Raw genomic sequence first — 17,665 nt, forward strand, 5'->3', positions numbered from 1 at the left:
GGGCGGCCATGACACTCACAACAGCAATGCAGTGCATTAAAGGTGTGAGCTCAGCCTAAGTCTACAAAAACATCAAGCTGTTTATGTATCGTTTGTGGACGTTCCCACCACCAGGCCCAGGCGTCCATCCCCGTGACGGTGGAGATCCGGGACATGGACGGGGCCGCGGCGGGCCTGTTCAGCACCGCCACGGCCACCGTGCACCTGGTGGACATCAACGACAACCCCCCCACCTTCAGGGAGACCGCCGTGAGTACAACCAACACACCACTTTGATGCTTCATAATATCAGGTTCAGGTTCATTTATTAGTTTGTCCCCGAGGGGCGATTTGTTGTTTTACGATTCCACAACAGCAAAGCATCATAACAGGCAGACAACATAACTCACATAAAATACAGTAAAGACACATGGGTACACATAAAACAATAAAACAGGAAGTCAGTTCAAGTTATCAATGTAGCATTGGAATTCATCATCACTTGCAAAAATACAAGAAGCGACAAAGTTACCTCCTCCTCATATCAGCATTTAAGGCCTGGATAGATACAGGCACAAAGGACAATTTATATCCGTTACTAGAGGCCCCTGGGACCTTTAGGCGGAGGCCAGAAGGGAGCAGCCTGTATTCAGAGCTGAGGGGATGAGAGTTGTCCATACGAATGGACTTGGCTTTCTTAAAGGGGCATTCCACTCATTTTCAACATTTTACTATGTCATTAATATACCTTAGAGCTGTAGAGCAGGAAACACAGAATGGGGGAACTTTTTTATTATTTCCACACAACAGCTCTAATGTATATTAATCACATAGTAAAATGTTGAAAATGAGTGGAATGCCCCTTTAAGCACCTGTCTTTGGAATACTTGATTCAGGCTACTGAAATTTACGGACACCGCCGTGAGTAAAACCAACACACCGCGTTGATGCTTCATAATATGGACACGCGGGGAAAGAACATGGACAAATAGTACCATTTAGACCCGAGGACGATTCTACAAAATGTCTTCTAAATCCTGACAGTTTTCTGATAACCTCATGTTTCTATGTCAGGGGTTCTCAAAATATTCACGTCAAGGACCCCCAAAGATATATGACATCTGCTCTGCTACTATTTAATTCAGTCAGCCAACACGTTGTGGTCTTGTGGGTCTGGTTATTTCCAGCGTGCGACAGAAAATAGGCTTCTCTCCATGCGGACAATCTTTGTTGTACAACAGAAAGGCTTCTCTCCATGTTTGTGACTGACTGACTGACTGAGGACAGCTTGTCTCGTGTCTGTGACATTCCATTCCATTCATCTGTCAAAGCCCGACGAGGACAGAATAGAAGCCGTTCTTCTCCAACCGAAACCGTCTTATCACAACTCCTGTCATGTATGTCATGTATGATGACACCTCTACTGTCTGAGACATTCTATAGGCCTGAGAGCTTACTGGGCGTGAGTCTGCAAGCAGTGTTGATTTTGTCGACTAAAACTAAGACGAAAACTAAATGGAAACTAATCTATGATGACTAAAACTAAGACTAAATACACTGACAATTTCGTCAACAGATACAAACTAGACTAAGATGTTAGGAAGGGACTAGTGGACAAGAGATCCAGTATAAGTCATTTTACAATTAGTTGCATGCTACAAGCTCACACATTGTGAGCTTGTAGATCAGCTATTTTCAGCAAGTGATCGCGACGGCATCATGGCCCACCAAAATACATTTTAGTCGACTAAATCAACTGTAGATTTAGTCGACTAAAATCTCATGATATTTAGTCGACTAAAACTAAAACATTCCAGGTGACTAAAATGTGAAAATGAAAACTATTCAAGAGATTATGACTAAAACTAAAACCAAAAACAACACTGCAGTTCTTTTTGGAGTGTCAGTTCCGTTGCTGTTGCTCGTGACGTAGTAACAAGGGGGGGGTGGGGGGGGTCATCGGGTCTATTCCACAGTTCCCAGGCTGTCACTGCAGAGACACAGCCTTGGGGGGGGGGGGATAAAACCGCGCGCCACACCCTTATTCCTTTACTATCAGCGCTGAGAGAACGGTCTGCGTGCCGTCAGTGTACGGTAGTAAACAGCAGAGATTAGGAGAAGAAGATTAAACTATCTAATAGCCTTGTCAGAATGTTGTAACCGCAGCACAGCGGTTTCTCACTATAGGTGTTTGTTGTTTTATGACTGCATTCCAGACCCGGCCCTGTACAAATTCCTCCTATTGTTCCAACTGTTCAGAGACACTTAATACCACACTTTACCACGCACGCACACACACACGCACGCACGCACGCACGCACGCACGCACGCACGCACGCACGCACGCACGCACGCACACACACCACTTGAACCCTAGGAGGATCCCTATTCTGGGGGGCACTTTCAGCGAAAATAGCAGATCTACAAGCTTGCAACACAGATCTCAATGTTATACAATATGTCTCTCTCTCAGCTAAAGGGGTCCTCGCTTGGCCTGAAAAACGCTGAAGACCCCTATAGGTAAAACAAAAAACTATGGTTCACAATATTAATAATACGATTTCCAGCATGGGTTTAGTTTGCAACTCTCCAACTTGGCAAAAGTAGTGAGCATTTTGAACTGAGAAGGAACGGAAGCGCAATTTGAAAAATCTCTACCCACTAACATGCCAGAGTGTCCAATGTCCACTGTCCATCCACATATTTTAACCCATTTAGGCCTGACGTCGATTTAGAATGTCTTAAAATTTATTTTTCTGAAAAACCTCATGTTTCTATATCAGTGGTTCTCAATATTTCAAGTCAAGGACCCCAGCAATTATATGTAATATGCCGCAGACCCCCCCATCTGAAGATATGTTGTTCCAGGGACCTCCCCAGAAGCAAAGATTTGAGTTAAAATGTTCACTCTGTAATAATATATATTCAAAGATTTGAGGCACATTGTCACGATTTTTCTAAAATAGCAGACCTACAAGCTCGTAGCACGGCACTTGGTGCCGCGCTATGAGCTTGTAGATCTGCTATTTTTCAATAGCTAAAGCATAACATAATGCTTGAAACACCAACAGGGGTTCCCTCCCAGAATGGGTTAAGGTCCAACTAAAATAATGCATCATGGACATTTTTAAATAGGCTAAAATGTAGGTTTTCTTTTTTACTGCTGTTTTTTTCCCTCTTTGGTTTGTAGCCCTTTAGTAATTTTACATGTGCTCTTTTTGTAATGTAGCTTGTGTTCTGTATATGGGGACAACAGCAGATGGAAACTATATTAGCATTCCTGCCAAATCAGCCGTATTTACATTTACATTGCATTGCATGCGTGGTGTGGTTCATCCCAAATAAACATATGAATGAATACATCCTCAACAATGTCCTTGACAATGTTGATAATCAGGAGCTAAATCAGTGGTTCCAAAACTTGTTCATGTCAAGGACCCCCACGTTGACACTAATTAGCCCACAGACCCCAATTTGAAAAGATAATGCCAGGAACCCCCATGAGAGAAGATTTTTACGGCTCTAGCAGTGATTCTCGACCCGTTTAATTTCAAGGACCCCCAGTTTGACCTGCATTAGTCTACGGACTCCCATTTAATGGTATTTCTATCTCTGGGACCCCAAATTTATATTGTAAAATCAATGTTAATTTAACTCTGACGGGTCCATTTGGTTCCATTTGTACACTCTCAGAGTTACAGACCCATGAGGGTCCATTTGGTTCCAAACTATCATTTAGCTGTGGGACCCCCTGGAACTCCCTCAAGGACCCCTGGGGGTCCCCGGACCCCACTTTGAGAACCACATCAGAATCACAGCTGGTATGAGTTGACCTGGCGAGCAGAGGAGGAAGTGAACTCTGAATGGAGGGAAATGGCACTTGTCCTGTCAGAGCAGGAAGTGAGTCTGTCGGGCAGGACGTTGAATCCAGTGGTTCTCAAAGTGGGCTCCGGGGACCCCCCGGGGGTCCTTGAGGGGGTTCCAGGGGGTCCCTATAGCATCACAATCAGTTTAACCGCTTGAACCATCATTTATACTTAAGCTATTCAAAAATATAGCTCACGACGTTGTGAGCTTGTAGATCTGCTGTTTTTGAAAGGTTCTCAGTGTCAATTATCTAATGTAATCCTGGGCACTATACACTCCGTCTGCCAATCTGGGGAGAGCAACGGACTGACTTACCTCCTGCTTCCTTCAATGCATGAGGAGTCCCAAGCCGCTTTTCTTTTTTTTTGGGGGGGGAGGGGTTGTCCGCAGTTGGATGTAGCGCGAGGAAGACACACGTTATTCCAACCAGGGGGAGGCAGTATAGAGACCAGGATTACTGCATGTTTTGCAGTAATGTGAGGGTACCTAAAAAAAGGTCCAAACTTTTTTGGACCAGGTACCCCTTTTGGGGTAGACATTTTTCCAGGTACCCCCTCATCTGAAGCGGCCGCAGAAACCTTTCAAGTGTCCTGAGTCTTTTTGTTGTTTCTGCTGTTACTGTTTGGGGTCACGACAGGTTGACTAGTTTTAGTAATCATGTCAGCTATTGGCCCAAAGCAAACATGGCAGAAACACAATGAACAACACAAAAAATACGTTTATTGCGCAACTTGGCAGAAATGACCACGTAGATAAACATAATTTTAATACCCTAGAGAACATGTGAGGGTACCTACCCTAGAGAACATGTGAGGGTACCTACCCTAAGGGACACGGGGAGAACATGTGAGGGTACCTACCCTAGGGGGCACGGGGAGAACATGTGAGGGTACCTACCCTATAGGGGACACAGGGAGAACATGTGAGGGTACCTACCCTATAGGGGACACGGGGAGAACATGGTACCTACCCTAGGGGACACAGGGAGAACATGTAAACTCCACACCGAAAATGCTTGGAAGTGCTTGGTTTAAACTGTACACACTACTACACTACTGTACAACACTACTGTATTGTCACCTCCAGTACAAGGCCACAGTGGAGGAGAACACGGCGGGGGTGCTGGTGCTCCGGATCCCCGTGGACGACCGGGATCAGGAGAACACCAAGAACTGGAGGGCCACGTTCTCCATCAGCGAGGGCAACGCCGGCGGACACTTCCGGATCGACAGCGACACCAAGACCAACGAGGGCCTGCTGTACCTGGTCAAGGTGAGACGCAAAATGTCGCAAACGCTGCGTTCTATAGGGATGGGCAATTAAAATGCAATATCGGTAATAATCGGTAATTATATATCGGTTTCAGCAGATATTTTATTTTATGATAATTACGTTGAGAAATAAATACAAAAAGCCTGAAAAAGCCTTTTGTTATATGATGAAGGCTGAATACAAAGATGCAAAGATGACACATTGAAGTTGAGCGGGGTTCAACTTCCAGGTGCAAAGATACAAAACTACAACTGTAGCTCCGATGACAGACAATCACAATGTGTCGCGGTGCTAATAATAACAGTATGTGACTGTGTGTGTGTGTGTGTGTGTGCGTGCTTACACGGCTAAGTGAGACACACACACACACATCTCAGCTTATCGTCACTCGGGAACGGATGGATCGCTCCCGGTGTGACACACTGGTGTGTGTGTGTGTGTGTGTGTGTGTGTGTGTGTGAGTCCACATCAACCTGTGAATGTGAGTTCACGGGTGCTTGCATGTGTCCGTGAGTGCGTGCAAGCGTACACATGTGCGTGCGTATGGCCGTATGCTAATATGCCACCGGGGTGATAAGGCGTGAGTGCTGTTAATATTAGCGTGTGTGTGTGTGTGTGTGTGTGTGTGTGTGCCTGTGCCTGTGCGCGTGTGCGTGTGTGTGTGCCTGTGTGTGTGTGTGTGTGTGTGTGTGTGTGTGTGTGTTGTTATTATTAGCCACTGTGACAGCATTGTGTTATGTGGGTGTAAAGACACGACGGCGGATCATGGAACTCTGTAGAATCACGACAACACATTATAGTTCCAAACCCTCATAACCCTCACCCTATCAGGGCTGACATTGTTTCCATTACATTTACCTGTATTTTCATCCACAGAGACTAAGCTGTGATGAGTGACAGAGATGGTCGGAGCAGGGGTGGAAAGTTACTAAGTGCATTTACTTAACCCGTTTAGACCTGAGGACGATTCTAAATAAAAAAAAAGTATTCTAAACGTTTTCTGAAACACCCTATGTTTCTATGTCAGTGGTGCTCAACATTTTTCATGTCAAGGAGCCCCAGAATTATCTGGATTTGGCCGCCGACCCCCATCTGGAAATATGTTGTTCCAGGGACACCCCCAGAAGCAAAGATTTGAGTTAAAAACTGTGAAATAATATGTATTCAAAGATTTGCGCCACGTTTGCAAGATTAAAAAAAAAATAGAAGATCTAGTAGGTCTACATCTTCATGTATTGTCCTATCCCATGCAGCCTCTAGAGTCTAGAGGCTGCATGGGATAGGACAGTACATCTAGAGTCTAGACCAGGGGTGCCCACACTTTTTAGACTCGAGAGCTACTTTCAAAATGACCAACTCAACCAGATCTACCTGCCAAAATATATATATATATATATAATATTGCTGAAAATAGTTACATAATGGCATTAGGCAAAGGCTCTTGGAATGGAAAATAGAGGGGGGAAATGGAATTGGTAGGTTTTTTTTGTATACAACTTTGTAATACTGACTCTTGAAATGAAAAGAAGAATTGCATTTTGGGTTTTGAGCTTCCCTTTTTGATGTCTATTAAGTCACCTTAATTCAAGTGGCAGATGCCAAAAAAAGTTTTGTATTTATTTAAATTATATATTTTTAGGGGCATGTCATGTGGTCTACCTGCACAGCCTGTGTGATCTACTGGTAGATCACGATCTACCTTTTGGGCACCCCTGGTCTAGACCATGAGAAGACCTAATCTTCATGTATTGTCCTATCCCATGCAGCCTAGAGTCTAGAGGCTGCATGGGATAGGACAATACATCTAGAGTCTAGACCATGAAAAGACCTAATCTTCATGTATTGTCCTATCCCATGCAGCCTCTAGAGTCTAGAGGCTGCATGGGATAGGACAATACATCTAGAGTCTAGACCATGAGAAGACCTAATCTTCATGTATTGTCCTATCCCATGCAGCCTCTAGAGTCTAGAGGCTGCATGGGATAGGACAATACATCTAGAGTCTCTAGACCATGAGAAGACCTAATCTTCATGTATTGTCCTATCCCATGCAGCCTCTAGAGTCTAGAGGCTGCATGGGATAGGACAATACATCTAGAGTCTAGACCATGAGAAGACCTAATCTGCATGTATTGTCCTATGATCCCATGCAGCCTCTAGAGTCTAGAGGCTGCATGGGATAGGACAATACATCTAGAGTCTAGACCATGAGAAGACCTAATCTTCATGTATTGTCCTATGATCCCATGCAGCCTCTAGAGTCTAGAGGCTGCATGGGATAGGACAATACATCTAGAGTCTCTAGACCATGAGAAGACCTAATCTTCATGTATTGTCCTATGATCCCATGCAGCCTCTAGAGTCTAGAGGCTGCATGGGATAGGACAATACATCTAGAGTCTAGACCATGAGAAGACCTAATCTTCATGTATTGTCCTATCCCATGCAGCCTAGAGTCTAGAGGCTGCATGGGATAGGACAATACATCTAGAGTCTAGACCATGAGAAGACCTAATCTTCATGTATTGTCCTATCCCATGCAGCCTCTAGAGTCTAGAGGCTGCATGGGATAGGACAATACATCTAGAGTCTCTAGACCATGAGAAGACCTAATCTTCATGTATTGTCCTATCCCATGCAGCCTCTAGAGTCTAGAGGCTGCATGGGATAGGACAATACATCTAGAGTCTCTAGACCATGAGAAGACCTAATCTTCATGTATTGTCCTATGATCCCATGCAGCCTCTAGAGTCTAGAGGCTGCATGGGATAGGACAATACATCTAGAGTCTAGACCATGAGAAGACCTAATCTTCATGTATTGTCCTATCCCATGCAGCCTAGAGTCTAGAGGCTGCATGGGATAGGACAATACATCTAGAGTCTAGACCATGAGAAGACCTAATCTTCATGTATTGTCCTATCCCATGCAGCCTCTAGAGTCTAGAGGCTGCATGGGATAGGACAATACATCTAGAGTCTCTAGACCATGAGAAGACCTAATCTTCATGTATTGTCCTATCCCATGCAGCCTCTAGAGTCTAGAGGCTGCATGGGATAGGACAATACATCTAGAGTCTCTAGACCATGAGAAGACCTAATCTTCATGTATTGTCCTATCCCATGCAGCCTCTAGAGTCTAGAGGCTGCATGGGATAGGACAATACATCTAGAGTCTAGACCAGGGGTTCTCAACGTTTTTGGCCGGGGACCCCCGGAAATGCTTTGGCAATGTCTCGGGACCCCCGCCCCGCCCCCTCCCGACCCCCAATATAAATTGACTGCTACAATAACCTTAAACCATTTTGGGCGGGAACCCCTTTTGGTGTTTTAAGCATTGTTATAATTTAGCTATTTAAAAATAGCAGATCTACAAGCTCATAGCGCGCCACCGAGTGGCGCGCTACGAGCTTGTAGGTCTGCTATTTTTGAAAAATCATGATTGAGAACCCCTGGTCTAGACCATGAGAAGACCTAATCTTCATGTATTGTCCTATCCCATGCAGCCTCTAGACCATGAGAAGACCTAATCTTCATGTATTGTCCTATGATCCCATGCAGCCTCTAGAGTCTAGAGGCTGCATGGGATAGGACAATACATCTAGAGTCTAGACCATGAGAAGACCTAATCTTCATGTATTGTCCTATCCCTTACAGCCTCTAGACCATGAGAAGACCTAATCTTCATGTATTGTCCTATGATCCCATGCAGCCTCTAAACCATGAGAAGGGCTCGGCGGTGATGCTGAAGGTGACGGCGCAGAACGAGGTTCCTGTGGTGGGGGCCGTCGACTCAGGCTGGGTGTCCGTCCCCGTGGAGGTGAGCGTGGGGGTTTCGGGATGAATATCGTCCGTGGCAAATTCTATAGTTTTAATATGTAATATTTAATATTTATACTTATATACTTACAGAATACTAAAATGTTCTGTTACTCCTTTTTCTTGTAGTTTCCGTTACCTTGTAGGGGGTTGTACTGTTACAGTAACTTGAAAAATAACCATATAAACCGCACGAATAAATATCGCGATAATTATCGTGTGTCGTGAATATACTGCCTAGAAGAAAAAAATATGGTGATATTTATATCTCTCCATACTGCCGACCCCCCTCAGGTGAGCGTGTCTGACGTGGACGAGGGTCCAGAGTTTGTGCCCCCCAGCCTGCTGATCAAGGTGAAGGAGAACACGCCCAACGGGACGCTGATCGGGACCTACGCCGCCCGCGACCCCGAGACCCGGAGCACCGCCAACATGACGTACGTTACAGTGGTGGAAAGCAACTAAGTAGATTTAATCCATTGAGACCTGGAACGCATCCATGTCACGTTAGCGTTTAACCACATTAACCATTAACCCATTTTGGGGCGGGAACCCCTTTTGGTGTTTTAAACATTGTTATAATTTAGCTATTGAAAAATAGAAGATCTACAAGCTCATAGCGCGCCACCGAGTGGCGCGCTATGAACTTGTAGGTCTGCTATTTTTTTTAAATCGTTAAAATGTGCCTCAAATCTTTCCGAAAATTTTCATGATTTAGAAAACTTTTTTTTTTTAATTTCGACGTCAGGCCTGAATGGGTTAACTTAACACATTTAGACCTGAGGCCGATTCTAAAAAGAAATGGCTTCTAAATCAGAGATTTCTGAAAAAAAACAATGTTTCTATGTCAGTGGTGCTCAACCTTTTTCATCCCCAGGACCCCCAGAATTATCTCTATTTGGCCGAGGACCCCCATCTGAATATATGTTGTTCCAGGGACTCCCGTCGGAAGCAAAGATTTGAGTTAAAAACGTTCACTCTGAAAGAATATATATTAAAAGATTTGCTCCACATTTTCAAGATTTTTCAAAAATAGCAGATCTACAAGCTCATAGCGCGGCACTCTGTGCCGCACTATGAGCTTGTAGATCTGCTATTTTTCAATAGCTAAAGCTTAACATAGTGCTTAAAACACCAAAAGGGGTTCCCGTTCTGAATGGCTTAACACATTCCGTCATTTACATCATCATAACGCGTCCGCCCCGCCACGTTGTCCGCGACAAAGCCGTTTTTTCATTCAAATCATTACAAAACGGAATTAAACATATAAAACAAATAGCAGGTTTAGCGTATTACGCGTGGAAAGACAATGGAATAGAAGGCATGATGGGTGGTGTTCCACCTGTTCAAGGACCGCCGGTTTGACCTGAATTAAGCTACGGTCCCCCATTTAATGGCATTTCTATCTCTGGGACCCCCAATGTACATTGTAAAATCAAAGTTAATTTAACTCTGAGAGTGTACAAAGGCTCCATTTGGTTCGTAACTATCATTTAGCTGCGGACCCCATGGAACTCTCTAAAGGACCCCTAGGGGTCCCCGGACCCCCCTTTTTCGGAACCAATGCTCTAGACTAATAAGAACACAAACACATCCAAGTACAGGCACTATTTAAGGTCATGATATAAGCAGGCTAAGTGAACTTCAACTTAATAACATCACATTCTTGCAGGCAGTGACAGTAACAGTAATGTAGCCTACCTTGATGTTTTTTGGGCAGCTGTTGATGATGATGATGATTGTACCAGCGTGAGCCAGCATGCGACTCATACAATGAACTACTCACCTAATGCTGCGGAGGTTCCATGTTTAACTGTACCTCCCAAGTGTGCATATCGTAAATATATGAACTTTGGCTAAAAGCTTGTGTTAAATTCACATGGGTTCTCTTGTTTACTACTTGGTCAGACTAGCACTTGGAATGGAATCATAACAACTTGGTCATGGCAGCCTGGCTACAACCAAAACAACACTTCCTCTTCCTCTTCAAAATAAGAGCAACTTGCAATGACGAGTCTGAGGGCCCTATCTTGGGCGTGCCTTTATCCCTTTATGCCTAAACTTCTTTGCCATATTTTACTATCTTGAAACAAACATTTTACTTACAATTGTTCAACTGGCCGATCTACATTGACACTTTGCGAGCTTGTAGGCTATTTGAACTACCTACGTTTAGCACTAGCATGACTGAAGAAAAAAGGGACAGAAGTAGCATGTGCTTCAATTCATATTTAGAAAATGTTTCAGATGATGATGGATGGAAGGTGATGGATGATGATGGTCATGGAAGGGGAACCTTCTGAAAGCGTCATGAGCAAGAATTCTTCAAAATCTCGAAAGAAAAAAAAAACTGTCAAAATGACCTCTCAGTTAAAAAATGCCTGCTCGTATACCAAGAGGCAGGGCTTGCAAAGTGCGACCAAGTCAAGGCCTGTGACTGTGTGATGCTGAGCATCTGACAGCTGGAGCGTCCATACCCCCAGCCAGCTCCCCCTGACAGACCGCCCCTGTGTGTGTGTGTGTGTGTGTGTGTGTGTGTGTGTGTGTGTGTGTGTGTGTGTGTGTGTGTGTGTGTGTGTGTGTGTGTGTGTGTGTGTGTGTGTGTGTGTGTGTGTGTGTGTGTGTGTGTGTGCGTGCATGCGTGTGCATGCGTGTGCGTGCGTATAGGTACTACAAGGTGCTGGACCCCGGCTCGTGGGTGGTCGTGTCTCCGAGCTCAGGAGAGCTGACGGTCGCGAACGTCATCGACAACGAGTCTCCCCTGGTGTTCAACAGCATGTACAACATCACCATCAAGGCTGTGGACAACAGTGAGTCTATAGAATATAGAATATATGTGACTAAATTTGACTGAGGGACTGCCATTGGATTTTTTTGAATTTTCGTTTTTTCATGTCATATGAAAGCAGGGAATCACAGCTTCAAATTGACATATTGGTTGTTCAGTTTGACCCACCAGTTTTGGAGATATGGTTTGCAGAAAACAGCGAGTTGAGAAAACAGGCTTGAAAGGTTCACTTCTGTGGTCTCTAACATTACACCTAGCTACATGTTTGGGCATTTATTTCATATTTACATGTCGATTTCAGCTCTGACACTTATTTCAGACATGCTCTAGTATGTGAAGAGTCTGCCTGTGCTATTAACTCATTTTGGGAAAAAAAAAAGTGGTGAAAAGCTGGAATTTGCGCGATGGCAGTCTCTCAGTCAAATCTGGTCACATATACAGTATCTGAACCATAGAGTTATAATATAGAATAACACCATCATCTTGCAATGGGTCGGGTACCACAAGATTCAACTACACCACCAAGATACCCATGTACAGTACCTGTCTAAATACGTCCTTAATGTCAACGAAGTCCACACCCACAACACCAGAGGGAGTTCAACAAACCATGTGCAACCCAGATTCGGCATAAACAAGGGACTAAATTAATTTCGCTCCTATGCCACAACCATGTGGAACGCCCTACCAACAGCCATTAAGACATGTGACTCCTTCAAAACCGCTCTCAAAGGGCACCTACGGACGGCTGCAATTCGAAACTGGCCCCCGTAAAATCTGAACCCCCCCCCCCTTTTTCCCCTCACTGTATGTTTTTCCCCTTTTTTTTACCTCCTTTATGATGATTTCCTGTCTTTGGCTATATAGAAGTGCATATTTGTACGTCTCTAAAGGTTATGATGAATTGAAAATGGTGGACCCTCTTGTAAACAAGTGTAATGCTTTATGGTGTCGTCCACTCACAGTTAACAGTTTTTGTATTGAGTTGTGCTCGACATGTAGCCTAGTGTAATTCTGCAAACTGTCAATAAATACTTCAATCAATCAATCAATCAAACCATGGACATGGAGTGTCCTCTGGTGTCCAACATCATGTACAACATCTCCATGTGGACAACAGTGAGTCTGAAACATAGAGTTAAGATGTATAATGTATAATCTGTACCATAGACCAGTGTTTGAGCTTTCCAGCAAAGACATTTGGTGTAAGTACTGTTAACTCCACCCACCCACTATGCACTGGCATATTTGGAACGACGCAAGTCGGAAATGGATGCCCCACCCAGTTATTATGTCGGTGTCCCTTTTATGCCCATATATGGAGTTATTTGCCAGGCATTCCCAAATATGGAGTATAATGCAGGTGTCAGAACGTTATGTCAGAACAGGCTCCATATATGGAGATGTCCAGAGCCCGGACAGGAGCACTGTCCAGAGCCAGGGCAGAGGCTTTTGTGCTGGTTCTGGAGAAACCGGCCATCCGACAGACTCGACACCGGGCACAGCACTCCCTGTGGTGGGGTGGAACGCGTGTGTCGAATTTGAAGTCGGCGGGGCGAACGGTTCTCGAGTTACGTGCATTACAGACGTACACACAGTCGTGGTGCATTCATATTAGGATAGTACTGTTGACTCCTCCCACCCCCCTGTGTCGTGTCTTCCCATTGGCTCTATAGTACACTGTTAACTCCTCCCACCCCCCTGTGTCGTGTCTTCCCATAAGCCTATCTCACAGAATTTCCCCGCCCCCCTAAATACGCCCCATTTTGGGGTTAGTGGTGATAGCGTGACGTCACTCCATAGACACTACATGTTAACCGAGGTAATTTAAGAAGTCTACAACTTTTGTTTTCTCAAGGTAAGGTTTGTTCTATCTGTTCGACCTGATTTACCATCTTGTTTGCTCCATAATAATATTGGTCTGTCACATTTTTACATTAGAAAATGTACTTAGATTCTCCAGAGAAAAAAACGTGTAAATGCTCATGTTAAAGACACCACTATTTACCGGAAGTGGGCGTGGAAAGCGGGCTGTGAGATAGGCCTATTGGCTCTATAGTACAGGGGTTCTCAACCCGTGGGTCGCGACCCCTCGGGGGGTCGCCAAATTATTATATTTTCACGATTTTTCTAAAATAGCAGACCTACAAGCTCGTAGCGTGCAAGCTTGTAGATCTGCTATTTTTCAACAGCTAAATTATAACATAATGCTTAAAACACCAAAAGGGGTTCCCGCCCAAAATGGGTTAAGGTTATTGTAGCAGTCAATTTATATTGGGGGTCGGGAGGGGGCGGGGCGGGGGTCCCGAGACATTGCCAAAGCATTTCCGGGGGTCCCCGGCCAAAAACGTTGAGAACCCCTGCTATAGTACACTGTTAACTCGTCCCAACCCCCTGTGTGGTGTCTTCCCATTGGCTCTATAGTACACTGTTAACTCCTCCCACCCCCCTGTGTCGTGTCTTCCCATTGGCTCTATAGTACACTGTTAACTCCTCCCACCCCCCTGTGTCGTGTCTTCCCATTGGCTCTATAGTACACTGTTAACTCCTCCCAACCCCCTGTGTGGTGTCTTCCCATTGGCTCTATAGTACACTGTTAACTCCTCCCAACCCCCTGTGTGGTGTCTTCCCATTGGCTCTATAGTACACTGTTAACTCCTCCCACCCCCCTGTGTCATGTCTCCCCATTGGTTCTATAGTACTGTTAACTCATCCCAACCCCCTGTGTGGTGTCTTCCCATAGGCAATAAGTCGGGTGTCGGCATGGTGACGCTGCTGATCGAGGACGTCAACGACAACGTCCCGGGGCTGGTGCTGCCCGCCACCGGAGAAGAGGGAGAAGAAGGGGGCGGGGCTCTGGTGGTGTGCGAGGAGGACGAGGAGGGGAGGCGGGGCTCCGTGGCGCTCCACGCCATCGACGCCGACGAGTCGCCTTACTCCGCCCCCTTCCACTTCCAGCTGGGAGACGGACACGACGGCAGGTGGACCATCGTCCAGACCACCAGTGAGTACTGTGTCCCTTTTAACAGGTTCCGTCCATCCGACGCGTCCACACGTCCTAGGGAATCCAACCAACGGATTCAAAGGACGCGTGTACACGTCCTAGCGCATCTTCAATGATATCAGGCGAGAGAATAATATTCAGAATTTCCTATTTTGAAGGAATCCCTTTTCTTTTTTCTTTTAGGTTGTGATTACTCCCACACAACCTGAACTTTGAACAATTCCGTGGATTTTCTGTGGCCTGGGATTTTCTCTGTGTGTTCTGAAGCCTTTTGAGCTGCAATGAAAACAGGCAAAATGCCCTCAACAGAGACATCTGCTGGCAAATTCTTATGTCATACATGGGATTTGTGTCCTGTTACATCACAGTCAGCAGGAAAATCGGAGCACTTGTTTGAGCCAGAAAACCCCAGACCACAGAAAATCTACTGAATGTTAAAACAGAAAACCTAAAAAAAACAAGTCACGATCCCTTTAACACAATATATGCCAATTTCGAGATTTCTCTATATAGAGCTCAAGATTCAGCCCATATATGTAATCCATAGTTACAGAGCCCATTCAAGATTGACCGGTGTCTCAGGGCAAAAGTCCCTACCAGGAAGTGAAACATAATAATAATCTTTATTGTCCCGAAGGATATTTGTACAAAAAAAACGTAAAACTCCGTTTTACGACCACATGTTTCCACGTGGATTCCGTCACAGGGAGTTGCAAGGTGGATCATAGGTTAGCTAAGAGCGCCATCTAGTGGGAAACACTGAAAAAGTTGTCAGGGTACTGAATTAACATCACATTTTTGCTCACTATCGCCCCCTCCTGCCCCCCCTCCAGACACGTCGGCGCTGCTGAAGCAGGCGGTGGACATGCCGCGGCAGACCTACGTGGTTCCCGTGCAGGTGAGCGACCTGCAGGGCCGCGGCGAGGTGAGGGACGTGACGGTGCGCGTGTGTCGCTGCATCGGAGGAGAGTGCTTTTCCCAGCAGAGCTCGGTGGCCCTGGGGGTGTGGGGGGTGCTGGCCATGCTGCTGGCACTGCTGCTGCTGCTGCTGCTCTGTGAGTACACGCACGCACGCACGCACGCACGCACGCACGCACGCACGCATGCACGCACGCACGCACACATACGCACATTCTGTGGCACGCATGCACGCCAGTGTTGTTTTTGGCAGCAGATTTAGATTTTAGTTTTAGTCATAGTCTCTTGAATAGTTTACATTTAGTTTTAGTCACATTTTAGTCACCTGGAATGTTTTAGAGTCGACTAAAATGTATTTTGGTGGGCCGTCGTAATGACTGATTTTACACTTGCTGAAAATAGCCGATCTACAAGCTCACAACGCGTTGCAGAGCGACGCGTTGTGAGCTTGTAGATCTGCTATTTTCAGCATGCAACCAAGTGTAAAATGACTTATACTGGATCTCTTGTCCACTAGTCCCTTCCTAACATTTTAGTCTAGTGTGTATCTGTTGACGAAATTGTCAGTATATTTAGTCTTAGTTTTAGTCATCGTAGCTTAGTTTTCATTTCCATGTCGTTTTCGTCAGTGAATAAAGGTAGTCAACGAACATTTTTCGTCTTAGTTTTAGTCGACAAAAACAACACTGACACACGCACGCACGCACACACGCACGCACGCACGCACGCACACATTAGTGCTGCACATTTAATCGAAAAAAAAGGTCGAGATATAGATTCAGACACCTATGGCGATCTCATTTCTACATTTGAGCAAGAATTGTGCAGCACTAGTTGGCTGTCCAGTTCATGTTAGTTACTCTTATGTTTTTTGCTACAAGAGAGAGACTTAAACCCCAGGGGGGTCCAGGAGGTAAAAATCAAAAATATCGGAGTTGGAACCTGAGACCTTGACCAGCCCCATTTACCCGCTGAGAGCGGTTCATGAGGTGGACAGCCGCTGCCCCCGTCGGCGGGGGATTGGGGCTTAAAGGACAACTTTTGTTTTTTTCAACCAAGGTTCATGTTTTAGGTTGTTATTAGAGAAAGTAAAAGATTTTTTTCATTTGCTGCGTTCTTTCGTTTTAGCGATTTTAGCTATTTTTGACAGGGGGCGGGGGCATTCGAACTGAATATGTATATTTTTACAATATTTTATAGCGATTTATTTTTTTATTATTAACTATAGTCCTACTAGACTCCAGGAAATTATATCTGGCCACAAAAGATCACAGGATCTACTGAATGTGAAGGGGGGTACTATAGGGGGCTGCTATACTGTGTTGTATGGCTCAACAGGTCAGTTTGTCACCCCCTTCACATTCAGTGATCTTTTGTGGCCAGATGTAATTTCCTGGAGTCTAGTAGGACTATAGTAAATAATAAAAAAATAAATCGCTATAAAATGTTGTAAAAAAATATATATTTAGCCCCATGTTCGAATGCCCCCGCCCCCCTGTCAAAAATAGCTAAAATCGCTAAAACGAAAGAAGGCAGCAAATGAAAAAAAAAGAACACTCATCTTATACTTTCTCTAATAACAACCTAAAACATGAACCTTGGTTGAAAAAAACTAAAGTTGTCCTTTAAGAGGTTTACAGTCGAGCACTTTGATGTTGTCTGTTTAAAAGCCACAGTAGTTATGGCTCCAGGTGATGTTGTCTGTTTAAAGCCACAGTACAGTAGTTATGGCTCCAGGTGATGTTGTCTGTTTAAAGCCACAGTAGTTATGGCTCCAGGTGATGTTGTCTGTTTAAAGCCACAGTAGTTATGGCTCCAGGTGATGTTGTCTGTTTAAAGCCACAGTAGTTATGGCTCCAGGTGATGTTGTCTGTTTAAAGCCACAGTAGTTATGGCTCCAGGTGATGTTGTCTGTTTAAAGCCACAGTAGTTATGGCTCCAGGTGATGTTGTCTGTTTAAAGCCACAGTACAGTAGTTATGGCTCCAGGTGATGTTGTCTGTTTAAAGCCACAGTAGTT

At 44.9% G+C, this 17,665-nt stretch overlaps 1 protein-coding gene across 1 annotated transcript in view; it reads left to right on the forward strand.

The window, feature by feature from the left end:
* The window catches only part of LOC306926319 (desmocollin 2-like protein), a 68,803-nt gene that overhangs the window by 39,502 nt on the left and 11,636 nt on the right, over positions 1-17,665 (forward strand). Inside the window, exons 8-14 of the mRNA XM_079505587.1 lie at positions 115-249; positions 4,933-5,118; positions 8,830-8,937; positions 9,231-9,373; positions 11,604-11,746; positions 14,468-14,728; positions 15,562-15,783. Coding sequence (XP_079361713.1) covers positions 115-249; positions 4,933-5,118; positions 8,830-8,937; positions 9,231-9,373; positions 11,604-11,746; positions 14,468-14,728; positions 15,562-15,783 — 1,198 coding nt within the window. The remainder of the gene's footprint in view (positions 1-114; positions 250-4,932; positions 5,119-8,829; positions 8,938-9,230; positions 9,374-11,603; positions 11,747-14,467; positions 14,729-15,561; positions 15,784-17,665) is intronic.

Source organism: Electrona antarctica (genome assembly GCF_951216825.1).
Source record: "Electrona antarctica genome assembly, chromosome: 7".
Classification (NCBI taxonomy): domain Eukaryota; kingdom Metazoa; phylum Chordata; class Actinopteri; order Myctophiformes; family Myctophidae; genus Electrona; species Electrona antarctica.